The sequence below is a fragment of the Solea senegalensis genome, linkage group LG1 (genome assembly GCF_019176455.1).
Source record: "Solea senegalensis isolate Sse05_10M linkage group LG1, IFAPA_SoseM_1, whole genome shotgun sequence".
NCBI classification, from domain to species: Eukaryota; Metazoa; Chordata; class Actinopteri; order Pleuronectiformes; family Soleidae; genus Solea; species Solea senegalensis.
The window spans coordinates 11,725,250-11,748,957 of record NC_058021.1 but is presented as its reverse complement, the minus strand read 5'-3'; the positions used below and the strand labels follow the sequence as shown (position 1 = coordinate 11,748,957).

The 23,708-nt window shown below is 39.7% G+C and overlaps 3 protein-coding genes across 3 annotated transcripts; all 3 read right to left on the bottom strand.

Moving 5' to 3' along the window:
• Positions 1-6,111: 6,111 nt before the first annotated feature.
• plk3 (polo-like kinase 3 (Drosophila)) lies at positions 6,112-13,269 on the bottom strand. Its single transcript, XM_044037125.1, has 15 exons — positions 12,836-13,269; positions 11,761-11,868; positions 11,521-11,637; positions 11,131-11,260; positions 10,914-11,001; positions 10,204-10,299; positions 9,850-10,048; positions 9,558-9,684; positions 9,159-9,274; positions 8,677-8,797; positions 8,497-8,580; positions 8,111-8,273; positions 7,857-7,986; positions 7,639-7,749; positions 6,112-7,522 (listed from the first exon to the last, which is right to left on the bottom strand). Exons 1-15 carry the CDS (start codon positions 13,049-13,051, stop codon positions 7,325-7,327), a joined length of 2,004 nt encoding a protein of 667 aa, XP_043893060.1. The 5' UTR covers positions 13,052-13,269; the 3' UTR covers positions 6,112-7,324.
• A 3,077-nt stretch (positions 13,270-16,346) lies between these two features.
• Positions 16,347-19,273, bottom strand: LOC122785151 (calcyclin binding protein). Its single transcript, XM_044050850.1, has 6 exons — positions 19,165-19,273; positions 18,227-18,437; positions 18,018-18,114; positions 17,820-17,919; positions 17,382-17,476; positions 16,347-17,162 (listed from the first exon to the last, which is right to left on the bottom strand). The coding sequence occupies exons 1-6, from the start codon at positions 19,180-19,182 to the stop codon at positions 17,000-17,002; spliced, it is 684 nt and encodes a 227-aa protein (XP_043906785.1). The 5' UTR covers positions 19,183-19,273; the 3' UTR covers positions 16,347-16,999.
• Positions 19,274-19,550: 277 nt separating this feature from the next.
• Positions 19,551-21,832, bottom strand: mrps14 (mitochondrial ribosomal protein S14). Its single transcript, XM_044035720.1, has 3 exons — positions 21,739-21,832; positions 20,328-20,492; positions 19,551-20,138 (listed from the first exon to the last, which is right to left on the bottom strand). The coding sequence occupies exons 1-3, from the start codon at positions 21,805-21,807 to the stop codon at positions 19,956-19,958; spliced, it is 417 nt and encodes a 138-aa protein (XP_043891655.1). The 5' UTR covers positions 21,808-21,832; the 3' UTR covers positions 19,551-19,955.
• Between the last annotated feature and the right edge of the window lie 1,876 nt (positions 21,833-23,708).

Sequence of the window (23,708 nt, the reverse complement as noted above, 5' to 3'; positions counted from 1 at the left end):
TTACAGTAACAAAGTATTTGTATTTCATTACACTACAACACTGCTCAGCAGTTTTTAATAGAAAGCCTCTAATGTGCTTCATCTCCAGCAGACGTTCGCATAGAGAACTGACATTTAGGAGAACAATTTACATCTTACGCAACACTTTCCGTGCGGTACAACTGCAGCATTTAAAATAATGTGTCAACATAGAAGCAGCACTGACTCAGCTCAGTCAAAGCAGGACAGAAAGTCCAAGAGATTTTGAGAATAAATACCATTTTATATATATATATATATATATATATATATATATATATATATATATATATATATATATATATATATATATATATGTATATAAATATGTACGTATGTGTATATATGTATATATATGTATGTATGTATGTATATATATATATACATATATATATATGTATACACATATACGTAAACTCCTGAAAGGCATGCCATAATATAAATGTATATGTATATATATGTATATACCGCTCACATAACACAAAGAATATGAGTGATAAAACTGGGTGGCAATTCAATTCTACCTTAAGTAAACTGAAGACCTGGAGCTGCATCTGTCATAAGTGATGGAAAAATCACACTACACAGGTTTGTATTTTTGTTCAGTTTGTTTGTTGTTGTGTGGGCACTGCAACTGTCTTCCTCTGCACCTGACAAACAGGAAGGTGTCAGTTTATATATAAATGAGTGTGTGTGTGTGCGTGTGTATGTGTGTGTGTGTGTGTGTACAAAAGGATGTTCAAGTCAATGTTTCCACAAAGTACAAAACACCCACTGTGTCAGGCAGTTGTCTGATTGCACTATTTATAGTACTTTGCTATTTGATGTGCATGTGTTACTTAATGTAAGTGTGTATATGTTAATGTGTGTCCCACACACACCCCAACCCCACTTACAGAGAAAGAGAGAGGGGGGAGAATTTGGATTTTGCAGGGTGCTCAAAGTGCTGAAAGCCATCTGGACTGTTACTGTATGTTGTCATTAGGAGCAAACATAGATCAGATATCAAAGGGCTGAAGATTTTCCCCGATGTAGACGTACTATTTACAATCTGTTACCGCAACGCTTTGCAGAAATCATGCACATATTTCTCTACTGGGGAATCTACTCCTTGCTCCACACTTTGCACTACTCAAGGTTTAAAAAAAATAAAGTGCAAAATAAAAAGATAAAGCAAAGCTTCTGAAAAGACCATAAAGGTAGATATAAAATAGGGGAAACAGTCAGAGGAAATCAGGAAACAGGTTGTAGGCTGATACTTGAAATGCTGTGAATGCAATTATTTGTGTGTGTGTGTGTGTGTGTGAACAGAGGAGGACTTCCTGTGGGAGACGTCATATGTTAAGGTAGTGGATGGGAAAGACATAAACATCAGACATTTATCGGGGAAATGAAGGTGCACATTTGAACAATGCAGCTCAAACATAGTCATGGGAAATGAGTGTGAGCTAAGGAGCCATTTGAAGTAAAAAAAGCTACACACTCACTCACACATGCCTTGGCCTGTGGCCTTGGCTGGTTCACATGTGAGGAAACCGCATTACAATGGCCTCACACACACACACACACACACGGCAGTTGGGGAGAAAGCTCTTGAGAAAACAGAAGTTACTAATTAGGTAAAATTGTCCCACAGCAGTTGATGTCTGGCCGGATTCTTTGTCTCTCATCTGCCTCCATCCAGATGTTTGACTTCCTGATGCTTTGACTTTGGTTTGTGAGCTGTTTCATGTTCAGTTGTCACAGCAGGAGGTATTATGCTTGGTCATTAGCAGGGATGAATAATGTGCACAGCTGAAACACCAAAGACAGAGAAGAAAGACACTGCAGGAACAAAAAAAAAACAATATAGAAGTAAAAAAATTTAACACGAGGAGACACGAGATACAAGTCTCACATTTTAATAGATTCCAAAGGTGTTCAAAGGAGTCTAAAGGAGACAAAATGACCTTACATGTACTGTGTATAGTTACTGTAGGTATGTATTTTTTTACATATTATTATTTTATGTATTATTAGAGTAATTAAGAAATCCTTAAGCTTTATTGGACTTATTTAAATAAATCAAATGTTGTATTTCTTCTCATGAATTAAAGCTACTACAGTATATAAACTGTACCCCTCAGAGGATGCAGACTCTTAGCCTGGGCCACTTAACATTTCATTTTTAGACAATAAACAATATGGAGATCTACCACTGTGTAAACTTAAAAAACTATAAATATCAGTTTAGAGGAGCTTATATGGTGATTATGGCTTGAATTGTGCTTTTTCCAGCCCTTCTCAAAAAACCCTCTACTAATTCAATATTCTTCGGGGGAAATCCTCCTGAACTAAATACTAAAGCACAAACACATAGCACCAATGAAGCAGAGTTCTTGTGAGTGATATTGTTCTAAACCTCTGTGCTTATTCTTCTAAGAAACACGACTTTATTCAATATTGTAGCTGATTCACTGACATGTGGAGAGAAACTCTCATTGTCCTCTGTGCTTTTAATGGGAACCAGGGGGGAGCGTTGTAAAAGGAAACACACATTTCCTGTAGGGCTGGTGTGTGACGTACGTAAGTATGTGATGCACCTCCTTGTAGCCCTAACAGGCAGGCATGTGACATCAGCAGCAGGATCTTTCATGAGGGATAAGCCACTACCAACAAAACACACACACCACAGCCAGAAAAAGATGTGGCAAAGGTTAGTGACACAGCAGAGCAAAGGAAGGACATCCCCTTCCTTGAATCCTTTCCTGCATGCCACCCACTCTGCCCTGCCTCACATGCCCTTCCTCAAACATTCATTTCTCCCTCAGTAATGATGATTTTAAAGACAGGGGGGGTGAGTAGTCCTCAGAGGGAACATAATCACTTTAATCATTCTTGATACAACTGCTCTTTAAAACCCAAAGCGGTGTGGAGCACAAACTCCCCGACTACCTAACAAAGGCACTTATTTCCCCCGTGTGAGTTGTGCATCAAGCATGTCTGAAGAAAACCGACTCCACTGAGCAGAGGAGCGAGAGGAAACATTTGGACTTTCTGGTTCATTCATTTGTTTTTAGATCGATGTGTTTATGGAAGTAGAACTGAAAGAAAAAAAAACACCTGCCCACGGGCAAACAAAGTTGATTTATAGGGAAGAAAAGGGAAGAAACAGAACAAAGTGACTAAATCTAAAGTGATGACCTCTACTTCACTGTGAACAAACCGTAACAGAGTATATCAAAATGTATTGATTTATGTAATTGTCACACTGTACCTAAAATTTATTCTTCCACAGATCAAAGTAAAGCAAAAGCCGAGGTTCTCCTCTTCACACATTGTATATATATATATATATATATATATGTATGTATATATATATATATATATATGTATGTATATATATGTATATATATATATATATATATATATATATATATATATACATATATGTATGTATATATATATATACACATATAAATTGTACATTTACATACAGGAAAGAATCAAGAAACACAAGTGAACTCCAAGGTCGGCAAGTAGCAACTCATTCCCGATGTTGGTAACAGCAAGTCATCTTAAGTTATCACTGCCTGCCCTATTCTTCCTCTCTGCCTTATGAAAACTGACATGTAATTATACGGCCATCAAGTTATCAACACATCTATGGACTGGGGATAAATTAACCATTTATTCTGTATGTTGTTTGTACAGTACAGGAAACAGCCAGCTTTCCACTTCCTGAGCAGATAGCCTCAGTGATTAGCCGGAGATAACAGTTTGTGTCTGTCTCAATTGTTCAAACATTATACTCTACACTATCTCTCTGGGAACACACCAGCACAGAGCATCTGCCTGTTTCATCCTGTACATCTTCAATTTTCACACGAGCACGGGTGACGTGAAGGTTGTTTTCAGCTGATGATCACATTTTCACTATGTTTAGTAATGGTTAAGGTTGAGTAATGTTTAGAAAAAAAAGTTAATTAAACATGTTTGTCTGTCACTCTTTTTTTGTTTGGTTTGCCATTAATGGCATCTTCTTTATTTAGTTATTTATGTTGTGTCATGCACCAGATAAGGGGAAATATAGTATACTTTGCAATAACTACATCCAACTTGAACTCCCGAGTGCACACCGGCATTCCACTGCAGCGTTATAGTAGCATTGAGAGAGAATCTCGCCGTGTGACCTCACATTTACTGGACACCTCTGAGGTAATAACTAACTGTCATGCTGCATATAAAGGTGGGGAATCAGCACATTTTGCCCTCCGAGTCTCAGCAAAGCAGCCGTGTAGTCTCGAACTGCTGCCCTCGATTCAGTTTTGCAATCAGGAGATTCTCTCACTCTCACACTCTCTCTCAAACACACCAACTAACAAGCCTGTGCACAGGAGAAAATCTAAATCTGTTATATTATTAGTATCAAAAATCATTGAACAGGTTTTTCCGTCACAGCCGAGGCGTCAGCGAATTTTACAAACTGCTGTTCAGAGTTTATTAATCCACCGTCAGTGTTTGGCCTCCATTGAGCCATTTGTTGACTTGAGCTATGATAACAGCTGTATCATGTTTCATTCATTCATTCGATCATTCAAATCTGTCGGCATGGAAATGACAGTACACAGAAGCTCTGACAGGAAACTATACTCTTATCTGACAGAAAGATGTTTTATCCACACATTTAATTTAAAGCTTTTAAAGATATGTATCTTTGTTTAAGCTCTCACAGGGTGTATTTCTTCTCTTTTATGACCAAACTTCACTGAACCAGCCAGCAGCTGCAGTTATAACTCACATTCTAACTGTTTCCAACCAGCGTGGTTCTTTGATATGATTCCAGATTGTTTTAAATTCCAGGTCAAGGCTGACACATTTTAGCACAGACACGAACACTTTGGCTCTGGTCAAGTTTGGAGTACGGGAGTCCTGTTGGCCTTATGTGTATTTTTATTTAGTGCACATTTATTTTAATAGTGTAACCTCTTCGGCAGAAATTAAATCTGGATTCTGGGTTTGGTTTTTTCATCCATTCTCACCCAGAAAACATGTATCCACATGCTAAACATTCTGGTGGTGATCTTACATTATAGCAGATGACTCTCAAGTATTGAATGATGTACTTTTGTTGCTATTGTGAGAACAGCAAGAAAGGATTTTTAACAATGTTCATATCACATGATACAACGGGACCGAACCGGTTGCAGCAGTTGCTTGGTACATGCATGTAATTCATGTGTTTTTGTTTCCATCAGAGTAGGACATTGGAAATTCCTTTAAGACTGTGTCCACTGAAGAGAGCCCAGGATCAAGGACACCACACAAGAGCTGCATTGTGTTGCGTCATTATAGCACTCAACATGGTGTGCAGAGTGTTTGTATAGCTACAGTCTTAACAATACACCGTCATAAATGTGACCTTTAATAACCGTCTCCTAAAGTTTGATGTTTGAGTGTCTCCCACACCTTTTTGCCAAGAGATTGCAGTAGTTCTTAAAAAAAACAAATGTAAAGCCAAGGCTTCCTTTCTACAAGACGACACAAAGAACAGCTATTACGGATGAGATGACTCCTGGAGCGCTTGTGTGAATAAAGCTTCAGTGCAAACCAAGTTAATTTTCCATAAACTTTATTTTTGTCCCATTTTCCCCCAAAAAACACATTTACATACAAAAGGTGATCAGAATTCCTTGTGTCAAGAACATGACATTTACAGAATAAATAAAAAAAACATGTATAAATAAAAATATAAATAAACAGGACATTATGTGCCAAAATATAAACTCTCTTGAATCGGCAAATGGCTTTCACAATGTTGGGTTTCTTGAAAACACGTACATAATACTTGCATTCCACGTCACAGTTTTTAGGATACAACTCTGGGTCGAGAAAGCAATGTAAACCGATAAGAATTACAGTACAGTACAATGGAGTACAACGTATTCTTTTTTTCCATAGTAGATATAACTGGGATAAATATTTTTGACAGTCGTTCTACAAGCTTATACCAGGTAGTGAGTGTAGTGCTGGTGAATTTACTTTTGAACTTCACACTAAAAAGTACAAAAGTAAATCACGCCCGTTAAACCCATTTCAGAACTCGTTTGTATACAGCTTGACATTCACCAAGGGTTGCTATTGCACCAAACAGACATCCCTCAGAAAGGCACTTTTTATCCCCCTCCCCCCTCCTATTCCAACAGCATTGTTTACCAGCATGTGGCACAGACACATTCACCTACTGTACGTGCAATTAAAACTTTTTTTTAAAAAAAACAACCAACAAAGAAAATGCCTTTTGGTATCTCATTAAAAACAAATAAAAGTGGTAGTAAAAAGAATTTGCTTTCCAGATGAATTTTCAACAAAAGAAAAAAAAAAAAAAGTGCAAAATTGTGTTGCTCCCATAGCCCATTTAATTTACCATGTACCATGTCAGTGAATTATCTAAGAACAAGACAAAAGCAATGTTGGAGCAGAAGGAATGACTCTCCAAGCATCACCAAATAAGGCCAGGAATGTTATTTGTGCATGTGAGGTCAAGATTGTAGTGTGATCCTATAGCTGGCTCATATGATTTGTTTCAAAAACGAATGTGTGCACCCTAGTCCAACGAGGCCAGAAACCAACTGAGGGTAGGAGGGTCTCTCTCTCTCTTCCTCTTCCACCTCCCAATCAAACCACACTTCTTCTCAAAGCATCTCCACTGTAAGATCACAGGTCCAGTGCAATCAACGGCAGAGATGACCTTGTTGCTAAAATACCTTGAGGAAATTGAGCCTGAAAGCATTCCAGCTGCAAGATTATCCACATTTCCGTTGCAAGCACTTTGACAGCTTTACATACATTTGAGAAACCATGCCTGGGTTAACCGGTTCTATTCATGGGAAGTTGAAAGCTGCAGGATCCAGCCAAGAAGCAGTGGTGTCGAAAGAGTGAGGGAAGGTAATTGCGAGTTTGGGTGTTCATTTTAGGGCATCTGCCCGAAGGAATCCATAATGTCAGGCCATTTAGGAGTCTCTTATTGTGAGTATCAAAACCTTCCAGGTGGATACCTTTTGAGGCAAAAGCTGTACAGGCACAAACCCTTGAGGCAGATGCTGCATTGGGCAACGTCCTGACTGCACGACGTTAATCGAGGTCAATACTTTTGATCATCCGCAGCTCAAGCACTAGTTAAGACAAGAATATTGTTCAGGATCGGAGCATCCATCCCAAGTGGTGTCAGGGCCCTCCCAGCATTGCTTTGAGAATCGATACCAACCAGTCAGGGAGCCCCCCCAAAAAGGGTCAACCAGCTAGAGGCATCAGTCGAGGTGTGCTCTCAGGCATCAGCATGGTGTTGAAGCAGCTGCACCACGTATCGTAGTCGGTGTCGTAGCTCAGGAGAGCAGCCCATCTCGTTCAGCATGCTGAGGAGGTAAGTGTACGAGACGCGCTCCCGGGTAATGTAGGTGAGCAAATAGGAGTCATCCGAGGACTTGCACAGGATGATCTTGGTGTGGTCGGTGTAGAAGTTGACCTGGAGGAAATCAAAAAAAAAAGGTACGAATGTAAGGAGGGCGCAATAAGCCAACGCCAAACTTGGAATTGCTGATGCAACTTTATTGTGGTGTATAAAAAAGGAGCGTTTCCAACCTGAAGAGTGCCATTGTTGAAGAGCATTACGAGAGCGTGGTCCGTCTTCACCCACTGGAGCAGCAGAGGAGGAGCACACGAGGCCTGTCCGTCACAGTTTAGATCTCCGCCCTGAGGAGGTAAGAAATGATGAGGTTAAATACCCACTCCATTGCACTGACACAACAATGCTTTAGCGATGACTGAAGTTGACTCTAAAAAGAGTCATGTCCTCATACCTCCATGAGGTTTTCCTCCATGTAGTTGGCCATTAGCTCGACAATCTGTTTCTGGCTGCGGAGTTGCTCAGGTAGAGAGTTTGCAGCAAAGCTGAAGTGTTTGTTGTTGTTCAGGCAGTAGTGGACAGTCCTGTTAAGAAAATTAAAAAACAACACACATTTAGAAAAGATTGATGAAGACCATTTTTCAACACAATTGCCTTATGTGAAAGACACACGCTACACCGTGCTAATCTTAACACGCAAGTACTTACTTGCGTTGGTCACAAAGACTGAGATGTGTTCCCTCATTGAAGAGCACGCCGATACTTTTGTTTGACAGCTGGTAGCCAAACCCGTATTTGTTGGAGTAGTCGACCCATTTGGTGACCCACAGGAAGGACTGCGGTTTGGACAAACAGGGTGGGTTTCTGGTGCCTGAAGAGAAAACCCATGTTGAGGGACTGTGCTACGATTTCACAGCGTGGAATTTAATTACATTTCATCAATTCTTACTACTCCAGTAGTATTTACTGCTGTGGTAGTCAAACTCACAATAATACTCAGCACTCTTATGAACTTATGATGCAAGATCTAAAGCAAAAATATAATAACCCAGTCATTTTTTTTTAAGTCTTAAGTCTACTTTGTGCTCTCCTACCTGCAGGCATTGTGGCCAGGCAGCCTTTGAGGACTTTCATGGTCGATTCAGCAACGGCTGCAGGGGTCAATACGTCTTCACAAGCTGGAGGGAAAAAAATAACAAACGGGAAAATACACGTTAAAAACATTACATATAAAAAGGCAATGACACGCGTTATAAAGAAGAGCTGACACGTACGTTCAGTGCTGCTGGCCATGGTGCCCTTGAAGGAGCGAGAGAGGGATTTCCTGGACTCTTCCTCAGCAGGAGTCTGTTCCAGAGGCACAGAGCTGACCAGCTGACCGGTGGGAGAGGGCACCTGCACAGCAACAAGACACCAAAACACATTCACGTCATGGGAAATGATCGAAAGTCTTTTATAAGCCTCTTATGGTTTGTTGGTCTAGTGAAAACACAAGGGAAGGCACAAATATGCAGTCTCCCCAGTTCCATGCCACAAAAATGGCCTCAAATGTGTTTTGCTGAACAAACATTGAGCAGTTTAAACACAAGACTTCTTTAAGCAAATAGCTCTATCCCTTTAAATAATTCCAGTGCTCATCCACAGTCCTTTCTCAAGAGACATCTGCCCTGATAATATCCATTTTATTGTTTCATCTTCAGATTAAAAATGGATGAGGTTGATCACTTTATTATAAATTAAAAAAAAAAAAAAGTACCTCATTGGGTCCAACGGTCTTGTAACTGATCTGGCGGTTGATTGAACATTTAACGATGCCGGACACCAGCTTGGAAATGTCTTTGTCATCTTTTTCCTCACATGGAATCTTCTCTACTAAAAACCCAACATAAAAAAAAGACATGTCAATGATCCCCGCAGAAGACACATTTCAAAGCAGAGAGTCGATTCTGATCTCATTCTTCGAAACGCTTCGAGGAAACCACCCGTTTGTTCGTGTTCATTTCTTTTAAAACAAATGTTGTCGTGAGCGAAAAACTGGATGAACAAGATATCCAACATGCATAGTTTCAATAACAAAAGGTCAAACTTGTCACCGGTGTGCGCAGAAACGAATGAGAAAGTTCTCCACCGTGTCAGACATTGTGTGGCTGCTTACCTTTTGCCTTCTTCTTGCCAAAGAAGCTCTTGGCCATTTTAGCAAAGAATTTCTTGGCAGGGCTTGGGGGGTGGAGCTCTGGCACCATCACACAGCTGTTGGGAGGAAGCTTGTCAGGAGTATAACCCTAGAGGAGGGAAATGCAGAGCGAAAAGACAAAGGGTGAGGAAGACACCGGAGGAGGGAGAAGGGACACAATGACCCATCAAGTACTGATGTCATACTTTGGTAGTTTCACAATACATTTTTTTTTCCCCCATTCTCTAAAGCCAACGCAATTGGTTTGACGTACTTTGGTGAAGAAGTCGTGGTTGAGAATCTGATCCAGTGAGAGTCTGTCGTTGGGGTTTTTCTGCAGGATGCCCGAGATGAGTTTCTGTGCCGCGGGTGAAAGTGTGGAGGGCAGGTTGTACCGAACTTCTTTTATGCACTTGTAGGTCTCCTTGAGGTCAAGAGTCTCAAAAGGAGGGCTGCCACACATCAGCGTGTACCTGAATATCACAAAGCACAGCAACCGGTCAAATCAATATTCACTACTATACTAATATTTCTGATTAATCATCATTGGATTACTGTTGGAGTGCAACGTTCTAATTTCTACTCTGACTTAAAAAAAAGGGCCAAAAATGAGAAAGCAAACACTCACATTACACATCCAAGAGACCAAACATCCGACTCCGTGCCATGGCCCTGTCTGTTGAGCACCTCAGGGGCCAAATAGTTCGGAGTCCCACAAATTGTTCTGAGAAAAACAAGAACAAAAATAATGTGTTCACTTTTTTTTTTTCCTCTCTGTTCAGTACACGCGTCACTCAGACAAGGAAGCAGCAGCTGAAGCATTTTTCTCCTCGTCACAACCACTCTTCTGGTATTCCACAAGAAGGTGTCAAACAGTATCGAAACCGCGCTCTGAACGTTGCATTCAACTGCCACTTGGAAACCAGTTAGTTTGGTTCTTACTGGGAGCAAGAGCTGGAAGGAACAATGTGCTTTAGCACATGATGTAATGGTTTTAAGCCACGGAAACTGTTCAATAATCCACATATACATTCAGGTGATTAAACAAAGTAAGAACAATTACTTCCTTTAAATTCGGTGACCGTTGGCAGTTTTATTGGAATGACACGACGTAAAGTTAGTCTGTCAGTTCATGTACTGCTCAAGCATGTAAGCCTGGTGTAGCAGACCTTCCTCACAGCAGATATTTTGCTACAGGAAATGGGACCGGCTGAACTAAACACACTTTCACCGAAATAAAAGGTGCCTACATGTTTCCCATATCTTGAATGTTTCCAGCATATATAGCATTAACCGAAACAACAAATCTACTGGACGGTACTGTAAATAAAGACTAACTTTTTCCTCTGCTCGACCGTTTCCAGTTTGGCAGCGAGGCCAAAGTCTCCCAGCCGTAGTTCCATGTTCTCGTTGACAAAGAAGTTGCCTGAAAGAGACAATAATACATTTGTCCAGTCAGCATTCCACAGATAACATGAGCCTGCCCAAGTCACAGCAGATTCCTGGGATGCCAATCATTGTATCCATACACAAGGTTTTCAGTCAGATCATGTACCTAGTTTGAGATCTCTGTGCAGGATGCCTCTGTTGTGGAGGTACTTGAGGCCAGATATGATCTGTCTCAGGTAATATCGCACTTCTGGCTCCGTGAGCGTGTGTCTGGCCTTCCAAATGTGTGCCAGCGACTGCAGAGACAAAAACAGGGGAATCATCACCCTCACATCCATCAGTGGAACAACGCTGCTGCACTCACACACACACCAACACCCTCTGCAGTAGCACATAAATGAGGTGCTGCTGTAAATCAGGAGGGTGCCAGCAAGTCTGGGTCAATAGCTATTTCACAGTTGGATACAAAGAAAGTATTGCATTCTGTTTTGTTTCCATGGCATGGCAATCAAAGTAAGCTGCGCACACACACACACACACAAATATGAAGTCTCACCTTCCGACTGCAGAGCTCGAGGAATATGTAGATGTTTTCTTGGTCTTCAAAGTGATGAGAAAATTTTACCACATGCTTGTGAGACAGGGTTTTGTGCAGTTCAATCTCATTCGTGATCTGTCAATACAGAGACATCTGATCAGTTTGTTTGTTTGTTTGTTCACATGAAACCAACACACACCCAGTCATGTAGTGTCCTCTTTGCAAGAGGGACTGGTAAACAAGCAGCATCACACGTACCTTGTCTCTCTGGTGAGGTTTGGACACCCTGCTCTGTGGAATCACCTTGACGGCATACATTTTGTTGGTGGTGAGGTCTGTCATCTCGTAGCATCGAGCAAAGCCACCCTAAAAAAAAAAGGGAGGAAAATACCAGGATCAAGATAAAGCAGCAGGTTGAAAACCTGCAGTGACCAAACAAAAGGTGAATCTCTGCCCCAATCATCAATATTTCCCATCATGACAATTCTTGTGTTAAAGTCAAATCCAGATCAATCCAGAATTAAACACATTTACAAAAAGGGGTTAACTCCACTCAGGTGAAACGTTATCATCAACATCCTGTGTCGCCTTGGGTGTTTCTGTATGCAGCTAAAAGACGACGACAGACGCCACGCATCAGGTTCACTGCTGTAGATAACGGTGCGTTCACAGATGCATTTTGAGAATATTATGTGCTAAGAAGGGACGACGCAAAGCAGGCTGCTGCATTCATTATATTGACAGAGATGTTTCCAGCTCTGCGGCAGCAGAAGGGAGAGCGCACAGACTTGGCTCCCTGCCTGGTGCAGGGAATAAACGACCAGCAACATGTTGATGGTCTCTCCATTCATACACTGCACTTGCACATTACAGAGAGAGAGAGAGAGAGAAAATAGTGATGGAGAGGAACAGCAGCGTTGGCTGACATATGGGGTTAAGTGTTCAAGGTAATGCGATGATGACATTTAAAAAAATTAAATAAAATAAAATAAAAAAAACACACACGGAATGCAGTGAAGCAGCTGTTGTAATTCTAATGCTGCCAATCATGTGTGCACTCAGGAGCTGCATGGGCACACCTTGCGTCTGATTCATCCAGCAGTGACGCGCACCATATCCACGAGGTTCCCCACCCAGACCCGCATCAAGTAACGCACCTGGAAAAACAGCTCATCAGGGTTTTTTTGTTTTTTTTTAACTTATTGACAGTACATCTGCCAAAAACAGCGACTCACTCAACCCCACATTCCGTCTTTGATGTCGTACAATTGAGAAAAATAAAGGATGATTCGGATGAGGCGAGACATTCACATGTGATGTTACATTTCCGTACCTTTCCCAACAGCTTCCCTTTACTGTAGGATCTCCCGGTCTTGGGGTCTGTCACCACCTGGGCCAGCTCTGGTTTGATTTGTTCTGGCTTATTCCTGCTGGTTTTCACCGGCGCAGAGGACTGCTGGGCTCCGCGCTCCGGAGCAGGCTTAAATAAATCCGCGTTCATGGCGTGGCACGAAATACGCTGCGTCGCGGTGAAACAACCGGTATCCATTAAACGCGGAGGCAGAAACGACACGCTCGTGAATAAATATCCTCACTCTCTGTGTCTCTGGCTCTGTCCGGTTCGCCTTTCTTTGCTTCAGTAGTGCGTCGGGTGGGTGAAGACTTGCCTGCCTCCTCCAGCTGTCTCCATCTGGTATATCCGACTGAACGCGGCTGCCTCCGCTTTATAGGCGAGGCTACGTCATGGAGCGGGCGGGGACGCACCGGTGGAGAAAGTCCAGACGATTTGCTCACAGACTCATTCAGAGACAGCGCGAGCCTTTCTGGGGCTCTTCACGCTTCAGAGTGTCATGTGACCCGGGGCTTGGACCTTCCCCTAAACCCCCAAACAGCGTCACAACTCTACAACGTGTAATCTTCGCTGTTGTCGCTTGTATTTGACGTTCGGATGTTGTAAAAGTCAACTTCCTCCTCAAGTCTAAGGCACTTATCAGCCAAGAAAGAAAAAGTGTGACTTCACTAAAGTCTGTCCTTTGGTTCCCCCTGGATGACTGTTGTTAATGTTCATGAACAATAAATAAAAATAAAAACCAGAATCAGAATCAGTTTATTGTCAGATTCAATATACCAGGAGGCAAATGCTGTGACAATTATAAAGGTTTCACAGCATACAGCAATTTAAAAATGATTAAACATGAAACGTTATATGTGTTTGTTTTCAAACTATCTTTACCAGTGTTGTATGTAACAAAGTAGAAATACTTTGTTACTGTACTTGAGTACAAAATTCACATATCTGTACTTTACTTTAGTTTTAATTCCAGCAAATTTGACTTTTACCCCACTGCATTTCGTCTAACTATCTTTGTTACTCGTATACCAAATAAAAAGAAGAAGAGTTGGTAATGGTCTGTATTTATATAGAGTTTTTCTTGTCTTGATGAGCTGCTTTACACTACAGTTTGGCCTTTCACTCATTCTACATGGGCTTTAGTGTCCTGTTCAAAGACACACATTGACTAGCAGAGCCAGGAATTGAACCCACAACTTCCAGCAGAAAGACAACGCGTACTACCACTGAGCTGGCTCCAGCTTTAGTTAATACTTTTACTTCTAAAACTTAAGTGCATTTTATATCAGAAAAATGACTTTTGATACTTAAGTACAGTAGATGTCATATGCTTTAAGACTTTTACTGAAGTAATGCTATTAAAAAAAGACTTCACCCTTGACTGCAATACCTCAGATGTCCTCATAAAATGCAGCATAAATTAGCCGTGTGACCAAACATGTCACATGTTTGGGTTTTTTTTTGGCCACACAGTTATGTGGGGAAATAGTAACTGTATGTCAATGACAGGGCAGAAGCTAAAAAATAATGTTTTGGTGAACTGATTTTTCTGCAGGTGAATAAAGTATGAAGTTCTCTTGACTCCAATATGTGAATTGCTCACACATGAGATGACCTAGTGTTTGACTTTCTTCATCTCATCAGATAGTCACAATTCACTTTTACTCATCGTTGCCTTATTCTCCACACGAGGGTCACAAAGGGCTGGTGTCAATCCCAGCAGACAAAGGGTGAAAGTCGGGGTACACCCACACAGACATAAATATGGATAGTAAATATCACAAAGGAAATGTGTAACATATCCTGAACCACTTAACAATTCTATGCAGACTATATAAAGCAGCACAAGCAGGTTAGTAAAGCAGAGTGACATTATACTATTATAGGGCATCTCTGAAGCTGAACCAGGCTAGTCATATTTTTCGTGTGAGGCAACACCGCCATCTACTGGATGATGGATAACGCCCACATGGCTGACGTCACAATAGTTCCATCTCCTGCAACTGTCAGTTCTCCAAAACTGTCCAGTGAGAATGTCTGATTTGCAGTAAGGTAGTAGCCATGGATGTCCTGAACACAGCCTAGTCACAACTTATGGAAAATGTAGTTCTTATAACAGTACGGTTCATTACATTAGTATTAATAATGTAACCAATCAGGATGGACAAAACCTCATAACTGGCACAAAAAAAACCAGCTTAAAAATCCAGATAACATGCTAATCAAAAGGCCATGTTGTTTTCAATTATGGCTGCAATGATTATTTGATTAATCGATTTGATTTTTCCCCCCTCACCCCCCAGTGGCTCCAGGTCAGGGAACTTTCACCATCATGATGTGAGGGTTGCAAACCATCATAATGCCACACTCAATGGTCACTCACAGGAAGTGTGTGGGCTGAAGTGGTCTCCAGATGGGCGATACTTGGCTGGAGCGAACACCAAGGAGCTGTGAAGGTAGACAACTACAGTATATACTTGTTTCACTAACCTCTGTGATGACACGAAGATACTTGTCGTGAATATTCTGTTGTAGGTGTGTAAAATCTATTTGGATGTGTTGTTGTAGGCTTTAGCCTGGTGTCCATGGCAGCCAAACATCCTGGCATCTGGAGGTGGTACCAGTGATCGTCACATCTGAATCTGGAATGTAAACAGTGGCTCCTGCATCACTTCACTTGACACTCAGTCCCAGGTACTGCCCACTGATACATTCTTGTGTTTTTGTGATCACTATCTGATAATGTTGTTGCTTTTATTTGGTTTTGAGAACTGAACTTAACTGTGTCTTTTAGATCTCGTCATTGTTCACCAGAGTCGCAAAGCTCAAGGGTACAGTGGTGTGATTTCTTATTTTTTAACATGTTTGTCACACTTCAATGTTTCAGATCATCAAACAAATTTAAATATTAGTCAAAGACAATACAAGTAAACACAATTCGGTTTTTATTATTATTTAGCCTAATAACTTGTTGGGCCGCCCTTTGCAGCAACAACTGCGTTGTCAAGCGTTTGCTTGACTCTTGAGCTTTGAGGCCAACCCTGTTAAGAAGGCAGCCAAAGAAAGGAGTGCAAGCTTTCATTCAATTTGATTAATATTTTTTTTTTTTACCATTTTATGTTTAATTTGTTTTAAAGTTTTTATGGATTATGCATATCTCACTGATAAAACACCTCTGTTGGACCCCTGCAGGATCTGAACTGGTACTAGCTTGCAAATATAAAGTTCTCTTTGTTCTTTACGGGCCTTGTGTCAGCAGAGTCTCTTTCTGCACCATCTGTCGTTATTTAGGAAGAAGTAGGAAAGCCTGGTAAATGACATCATCTATGAGACAGTTAACATACCTGGAACCTTAACATGTACTTTAATGTTTCGGCAAAGTAATGAACTCATTCAAGTAGCATGGAAAATGAAGACGGTTTCAAATACAGCTCATTATAAAACTTTCTCAAAATAAACTTCTCATGGACAAGACCTAAGAAAAATACCACAATGACAGTTTTATCTTATTTTTAATTGTTTTACATATTCACAAATATTGGAGGTAACCACAATGTGAGCAAACGGAAATTATGGTAGAAAACTGTGCATCACTATAATAAAGACCTATTTTAAAAATGAAAATGATTACATTGGACTAACGCATGAGCAGTACGTCAATGGACCTTCTGAAAAAAAAACTATTGATATAAAAACCAAGACAGTGCGAGTAGTTTTTGTCAGTAAATATGGGCATGACTTTGGCAAATGTACACCTACACATTCAAAATGTCAGTCGTTTCCCTGCAATGATTCTGCACAATAAGATGATCAACAGAACATGTCAACTCATTTTACTCACTTACCCTGGTCCAGTTTAATTCATGAACAATCATCAATCTTGGAAAGAAATGACTTCAGAACAAGGCTAAACATCTATTTGATTTTCTTTGATAGGTTTATGCATAACAAACAGTGACTAACAAACCACCACTCGCCTAAATGACGGTCAATCTATTCAACATATTGTGGGAATGTCATTTCTACAATTGGAACTTCAGTTTAAATCTGCAACATTTTAACAGTAATGTTACACCTCCTGCAGCCCTGGAAGATATATAGTTAAGACTTAGTTAAGTCTTGTTTAGGAAAAGCAGTGAGTGTCGTTTAGACGTCCATCATGTCTTCTCCTCGAATTTTCTTCTCTTGAGACTCTGACCAGGCTTTGTTGATGGTCCTCTTCATCTCGTCATCTCCATCCTCATATATCTTCTTCAACATGCTCATCAGACCATCGCTGGGATCGGACTTCTCATCAACACTGGGTTTACTGTTGGGGGAAACACAAAGGTTCGTCATAATGAGGTTTGTTTGAAATGATTAGAAGGTTAAGGTTCAGTTCGTTAGTCGTGGAGCTGCATCTGCAAATGCGTCACTGACATTTGTGATGTTACATTCGCGAGACATAGACTTAATCATTTAAGCCGAGCATGCTGAATGACAACCTCAATTAAAACAGCAGTTTTAAATCACATCAGCACAAACTTACTCTTTCTCTTTAGACTGCTTTTCCACCGTTGTCAGGCAATCCCACTTCTTTGATGTCTGTTTCTTGCACATGACCAAGACCATGTCTGTTTTTAGCTGTTGTGGGGATAACAAGTGGTTATAGATCTTTCAGACAGGCAGAGAAAGTCAAATAATTTCTTCAGGATGTAAAGTCTACTTTCTACTCTTAGTGGCTGAACAATTTACAACTGAGCTGACGTGATACAAGGGCATGTTCATTAGTAAATAAGTTGGGAAAAAAGCTTTATCTTTTGTTGTGGAAGGTCAATGTCCTTTTTAAAAAGAACCTGCAATTAAAGGCTGCCCATTTGTTCACACAAGTAACTGTGTTGCTTCAGTTTTCTATGCCAAGAGCCCATGAATTGAGTCAGTAATTGTACAAATAATCCCTTCAAAAAGCTTCTTCTACTTTGTTCACCTTTTTGAAACTGTCCTTTTCCTCGATTGGATACAACAGATTGAGAATTGTCATCTGATGGTTTTTCCCATCCAGATCCTTCACCAGCACAGAAAATGACCTGCAACAAGCAAAATTTGTAATTACAACTGCATTTTAAGTAGCACAGTGTGGACATATGGTACAATCACACTCTATATACATATATACATCTCCCACCTTTCGGTGAAGTTGACCTCCACATTTTCTGTTGGGATTTTGTGCACATCCTTCAGTGTAAGGTATATTTTGACAAATTTCTCAGACTGGTCCCAAGCTGCATACAAGATGTAAGACGGTGAACTACAACTTCAAAAACTTCAATTTCTTACACATACAGTACACACGTTCTCTGAGATCATTACTGTGAGTGAACAACGCTGTCATACCATAGTTGGTGATCTTGACTGTGTATGCTGCTTTAGAGGCTGCAGATGGGTCTGCTTGTCTCTTGGCCTGTTGCTCTTTTTGCTGCTGTTTGACTGAAAGCTCCTTCTCCACCTTCTTCTGCTCCTGTTTGAGCAGATCCTGCACCCTCTTCCTCTCTGATTTTTCCAAGAGCGACCCCAGCTCCAGCAAGTCTGCCTCCAACTGGTTGATCTGTAAGGGTAAGGAATTAAACTACTGTAAAACAGGCAACTTTGAATTAATCCGTTTGATAGTTTTGACATCTTCGTTAGGTACCCTTTATAAACTCTTCCTCATCAGTTGCACGGTTGAAAGTTGAAAAAACACCAATGCTTTTTTACAGTCTGAGTACAAGTACAAATTAGGGCTCGAATGCAACCATTATATATTTTAGTACATTATTCTGACTTTAGGCCCTTTCTCCATGGAGTGTCCATGTTCTCCCCGTGTGTGTGGATTTTATCCGCGTTCTCCCTTTTCCTCCCACAGTCCAAAAACTAAAATTAACCGTAGGTGTACGTGTGGATTGTTCTTTCTCTCTCAATATATGGCCCTAAATGGACTCGTGAACCGTTCATCGCGAGCATCACGTTGCTAGAACGTTCTGCTCCAGTCATGGACCACAGTAAGTTAGCAACTTAGCTAACAACACACATTTATCAGTTTCTGGCAAATCCACGTTTGAGTTGAGTCACGCTTAAACCCTCCTCCCCTCCCAAAAAAACAAAAAACAAACAAAACAGACTTGTTTCCTGTGACTATATATTAAAAAAATATATTTGCCGGGTTCGCGTTGGGTTGCTAACTACCCGCGTTAACAAAAAGTGAGTATTCATTTTACAACATGAACCTCCTTGGCCTGTAGGCGACCTTTGGTGTCGTCAGTGTATATAATATTCAAAAAGAAATGGCGATTTACCTGTTCGGTGAGATCCATTTAGGCTTTGTTCAGTTTTGTTAGCTGTGCAGACAGAAGCGATCAACTACATTGAACTCATGCAGCGTCAGTCCACACAGGAAGCGTTTGCTTTTCTTCTTCTTTGGAGTCTGAGAAGACAGCCTCTATGCACACTACTGCCATCTACAGGAATAACTTCTGCAACTTCAAGACGAGCATTTCCTTGGCCTAGAAATATTCATCAGTATACTTCATTTTGCATTGATTTTAATCTTGTCCCACTTACATTATGTATATGTTTTATTATATATTATACTGCAAGACTATTTGCACCTTGAAGTGGCAAGATGCTTAAACTTTTTCTTTTAACTAAATTTATATTGTACAATAAAAGACACATGTGCATATAGTTTGTAATGTGCAACAATATTTATTCATCTTTTTTCTGGGTACATTAATGGACATGGACATTTGTTCATTTGAGAAGTAAAATAATTTTCTGTTCAAATTCAACAAATTAGATCATTTTCATGCTTAGACGAACCATATGGAAACATGGAAAACCAATCGATGGAAGGGAGAAATGTACGTCTTCTTCAGTATATACAATATACCGACAACTTGCTGCAGTTATTCAGTGGATTTATTTTCAACTGTCAAGCTGTTGAGGATGATGTCTCATTGTAGTGAATAGAATACCTGTTGAGTTTCCAGACAGTATCGAATGTTGATGTTTGGCTGGTTATAATCTCATCACCATTTGTTTTTTTCATCATGTTCCAAAGTGAATGAATTGTCCAATGCCTACAGAGTCACCATCTTGCCCTCTGAATCCCTGACATTTGGCTGTGATCAGCTAGATGACGGAAAACAATACGGCTCAGTCGCCACCTCCGCTTCACTCCTCGGGGTCGGGAAGTCATCATGCACCTGTTGCGTATTCTTACAGGGCAGCTGTCTCTGGGCAGTTCTGCAATTTCTTTATCTGCCACCTCCTGTGAAGGTTTAAAAAATGAAATGATTTCTTTTGCATTTTAAATCATATTCCATATTAAATCAGCTTAGTTAGTTCGCAATGGAGTAAATCCTCAACAGGATAATATCCTTACTTCACAAGAAGGTTACAATAAATTGATGAATTTGGTATCTCTCTCATACAAGTAGATAAAGAAATATCAGTCTACCTGAAGCTCTTTAGGCAGGATGGTGTTCTTCCTCAGTGCGTTGATCCGTAACCTCTCATCAGCATAGTCAAAGGCCATCTGTCTTCTCTTCACGTCCCTGAGCATCCTCCAGTTAACATAGTAACCCCTCACCTGCTCCACGGCCCCCCAGCAGCTTCGCAGGGCCTGCACACAATGTTCCAGCAGTTGTTAAAGACTGAAAGATAATAACATGTACCTGTGGCTCATAATGAACATATAACAAGATCTGTTAAGCACTGTTGTTGAAGCCTTTTGCAAGGAGGAGATAGAAAGCTGACACAAAGAAAGCAATAGATGTGCCCATGGTTTTTGCCCTCCAGTGGGCCAGGTGTTTTTATTTAATTTTAACCCTTGTTTAACATGTAATAATTACCATAACACAATAAAGCACTGCCTGGTGCTTGTGTAAACAAAAATAGAAGCAACTGAGGCTGTTCAGATAATACAGACTGTATTAAACATGTGATATGTAATACAGTAAACTTTTTAAACCCTGTTGACAAACTTAACTAGTAAGACTGTAAATAAATAGAAACATAGAAAGAAAATAAACATTAATGATGTCCAGTCAGTAAAATATCACAAACCAAAGTGCAGAAAAATAAAGACCAGAAATCTGCCTCTACAACTTTAAAAACATTAAGGTATCATAAATGATTAATAAACGCAATTTAAACATGTGGATTGTAACCTTCAATTAAATCTTAAGTACAAACTGCAAAAGTAACAAGTCTGAGGCTGTACCACTCTGTACACATTCATTGTATTAAACATGTGATATGTTATTACTCATCCTCACTGTGGCATTAGTTTATATTCAGCTGCAGTTCAAATATACGGCAATCAAATATACAGACCAATTTGATTGACATTAGCAGTTTGCATTTATGTTATAAGGGGGAGATGAAGTAAGAAAACCATAAAACTCATGCCGTAGGCTATACAATAAATAGATGTAATCATACTAACAAAAAATGCTTGGCTAGAACGCATACAGTATTTTCTTATGCAAACACCAACTAAAAGTGTATCAATCATATATTAAATATTAAAATATTAAAATTCAGTTCAACTGACCTAGCATTACGCACACTCTTACAAAACTAACTTTTCTCTGACGCTGTTTAAATAAACAATGTTTAAGCCAGGCGTCCCTCTTAAAGAGAAAAATGCTTACACAAGCTGTCGCAATTTAACAAAATTAAAAATAAAATAACAGATAAAATGCTAAGAGCTGGACACAGGCAGGTCAGATAGCTGCAAAGCTAACGTCAGAGAGGTACTTCAACCGCTCACAATGACGGCTGCAGTTTCCTTCGGTCAATTAAGCAATGCTTTATAAAACAATAAACTCCACTAATCTCAAACATGATTAATGGAAAAATTTTACCTGATTTGGAGCATGAACGGTCGAATAGAGGGCATGTAAGCCTGAACATGCTAGTCTGAGAGCTGCCATGTTTTTTTTTTTACCGTGAGATAAAACCAAGAGAAGACGAGAACACCGAGAACATCGCCACCTGTTGACCTGGAGGAGTATGAAAAACGGTATGTACTAATTTAATGTATTGTCTATTTTGTTAATGTTTCTTTTATCTGTTTGTGATTCCATGTAAACATAGATATTTTGAAGAAGCAGTAAAAAATTAAAATTATCCAGCACAAGACAAAGAAGGCAGTTGTAGAACCAAGGTTATATTTATATATAACCTTGCCAAGGTTTATTTTCAAGTTAGTTTTTATTTGTTTTTGTTAATGCCTATTTTAATTTTTTTGTATTTGCCTGGTGCAAGATTCTAAAAGGTCATAACAAATATTTTTTATCACAACAAGTCATAAAACCCTGAGTTCAATAGTGCTACTAAAAACCAGCAGGTGGCAGTGTTGTTACATGAATTTCCTCCTTGCCAACCACCAATGAGTGAAACTCTCATCATATTATTGAATGTAAATCTTAGGCCTGAATGAATGGAATCATATATTATCTGAAATGAAAGGTAATAAGTGTATCAAGTCATGTAATAAAAGTCATAAACAGTAGATATTTTATTTTAAAGTGTGAAGCACTGACATCTCAAAAGAAAACTTTTCATGAGTCCAGAGAAACAACCTGTGCAGCTGTATATCCCCCATGTCTCATATATAGGTTTATAGCCTAAAAATATCCAGATATTATTTGATATTATTATTATTATATATTTATTTTGACAGAAAGATATTTTCTCCCATATTGCCCAGCCCTAGTGTGAACAGCTTTCTTAGCATTGAGACAATTGATAAGTTAAGCGCATCACTGTTGTTTATGGAAAGTGGCCACAAACCAGATACTGAAAACAAGTCTTCATAAGAACCACCATGGTTCAAAGTATTTATTATGAAGTATGGAATGAGAGTTTGTGTTTGTCTGCATCTTCATTTCATCAACAAAGGAGTGAGTAATAAAAAACAGGAGATGTAATCGTTAAGAGTAAATTTGCCATCTGCCTTTCCCACATTTGATCAGCCACAAGCTCTATGTTCATTACAACTGTGGTTGACAATCATGTGATTTTACAGTTAGACTGATTTATTGCCCACTTACTCAGAAATTAAAAGACACATGGATATTTTCACTTCAAAAAAAGAAAAGAAAAACATAAAGAAATGTGTTTGTGAGTGCATGTGTCTTTGTCTGCATTTTTCCTTGAGGTCAAAATACACATGTGTCTTTTATTTTCTCACTTATTAGGTAACTTATCTTTTTTTAAATTTAGCTTTTTGCTCTTACTGAGTTGGTCTTGGCTCATAATTCCTTGCAGTAGTTGTGCCAACTTCATCAAGAACGCAATTTCTATAGTCTTAAGACTATAGGACTCTACTTTATACATTATACAGATAAGTTTCTGCAAGGCATACGAGTCAGAATGCTAATCTTTGAAATTTTGGACCGTAACTGGTCCCACAGTTTTGAGAAAACCCCCACACATTCTATATCAAAATGTGCAGTTTGATCAGGAATGGTGTGCTATCAATTTGTAAGCGCATCGAGTAACCATGGCGACAAAAATTGCATCACATACACATGAATGGCAAACAGTGGAAAGAAGGAGAAAAAACAAGCCCACTATGGAGCGTCACAGTGTAGTCATACTTCAACACACTTTTAACGGGTCACAAGACTTCGGACTTTTCTCACCTAACTCAAAGTTTTGATATCTATTACGGTTTTTAAACAATCTAATCTAATATAATGAGTGTGTGTGGTGTTGCATGGCGCAAAAATTGCAATAATAATTTCCACGCACACATGAATATGAGACACGAAGAAATGATCACAACCCAGCCCAGTTTGGAGCCTCACAATGTCGTCATATTTTAACG

Coding starts and splice junctions, on each gene's coding strand:
- plk3 (XM_044037125.1), bottom strand. CDS start 13,051: ATGGATACCGGTTGTTTCACCGCGACGCAGCGTATTTCGTGCCACGCC. Junction 11,261..11,520: donor TCGAGCTCTGCAGTCGGAAG/GTGAGACTTCAT, acceptor TTGTCTCTGCAG/TCGCTGGCACACATTTGGAA. Junction 8,581..8,676: donor CATGGCCAGCAGCACTGAAC/GTACGTGTCAGC, acceptor TTTTCCCTCCAG/CTTGTGAAGACGTATTGACC.
- LOC122785151 (XM_044050850.1), bottom strand. Junction 18,115..18,226: donor AGTCAAGATCACCAACTATG/GTATGACAGCGT, acceptor TCTTGTATGCAG/CTTGGGACCAGTCTGAGAAA. Junction 17,477..17,819: donor AAAAGGACAGTTTCAAAAAG/GTGAACAAAGTA, acceptor TCCCCACAACAG/CTAAAAACAGACATGGTCTT.
- mrps14 (XM_044035720.1), bottom strand. CDS start 21,807: ATGGCAGCTCTCAGACTAGCATGTTCAGGCTTACATGCCCTCTATTCG. Junction 20,493..21,738: donor CCGTTCATGCTCCAAATCAG/GTAAAATTTTTC, acceptor CATTGTGTGCAG/GCCCTGCGAAGCTGCTGGGG. Junction 20,139..20,327: donor TCCTGCCTAAAGAGCTTCAG/GTAGACTGATAT, acceptor AAACCTTCACAG/GAGGTGGCAGATAAAGAAAT.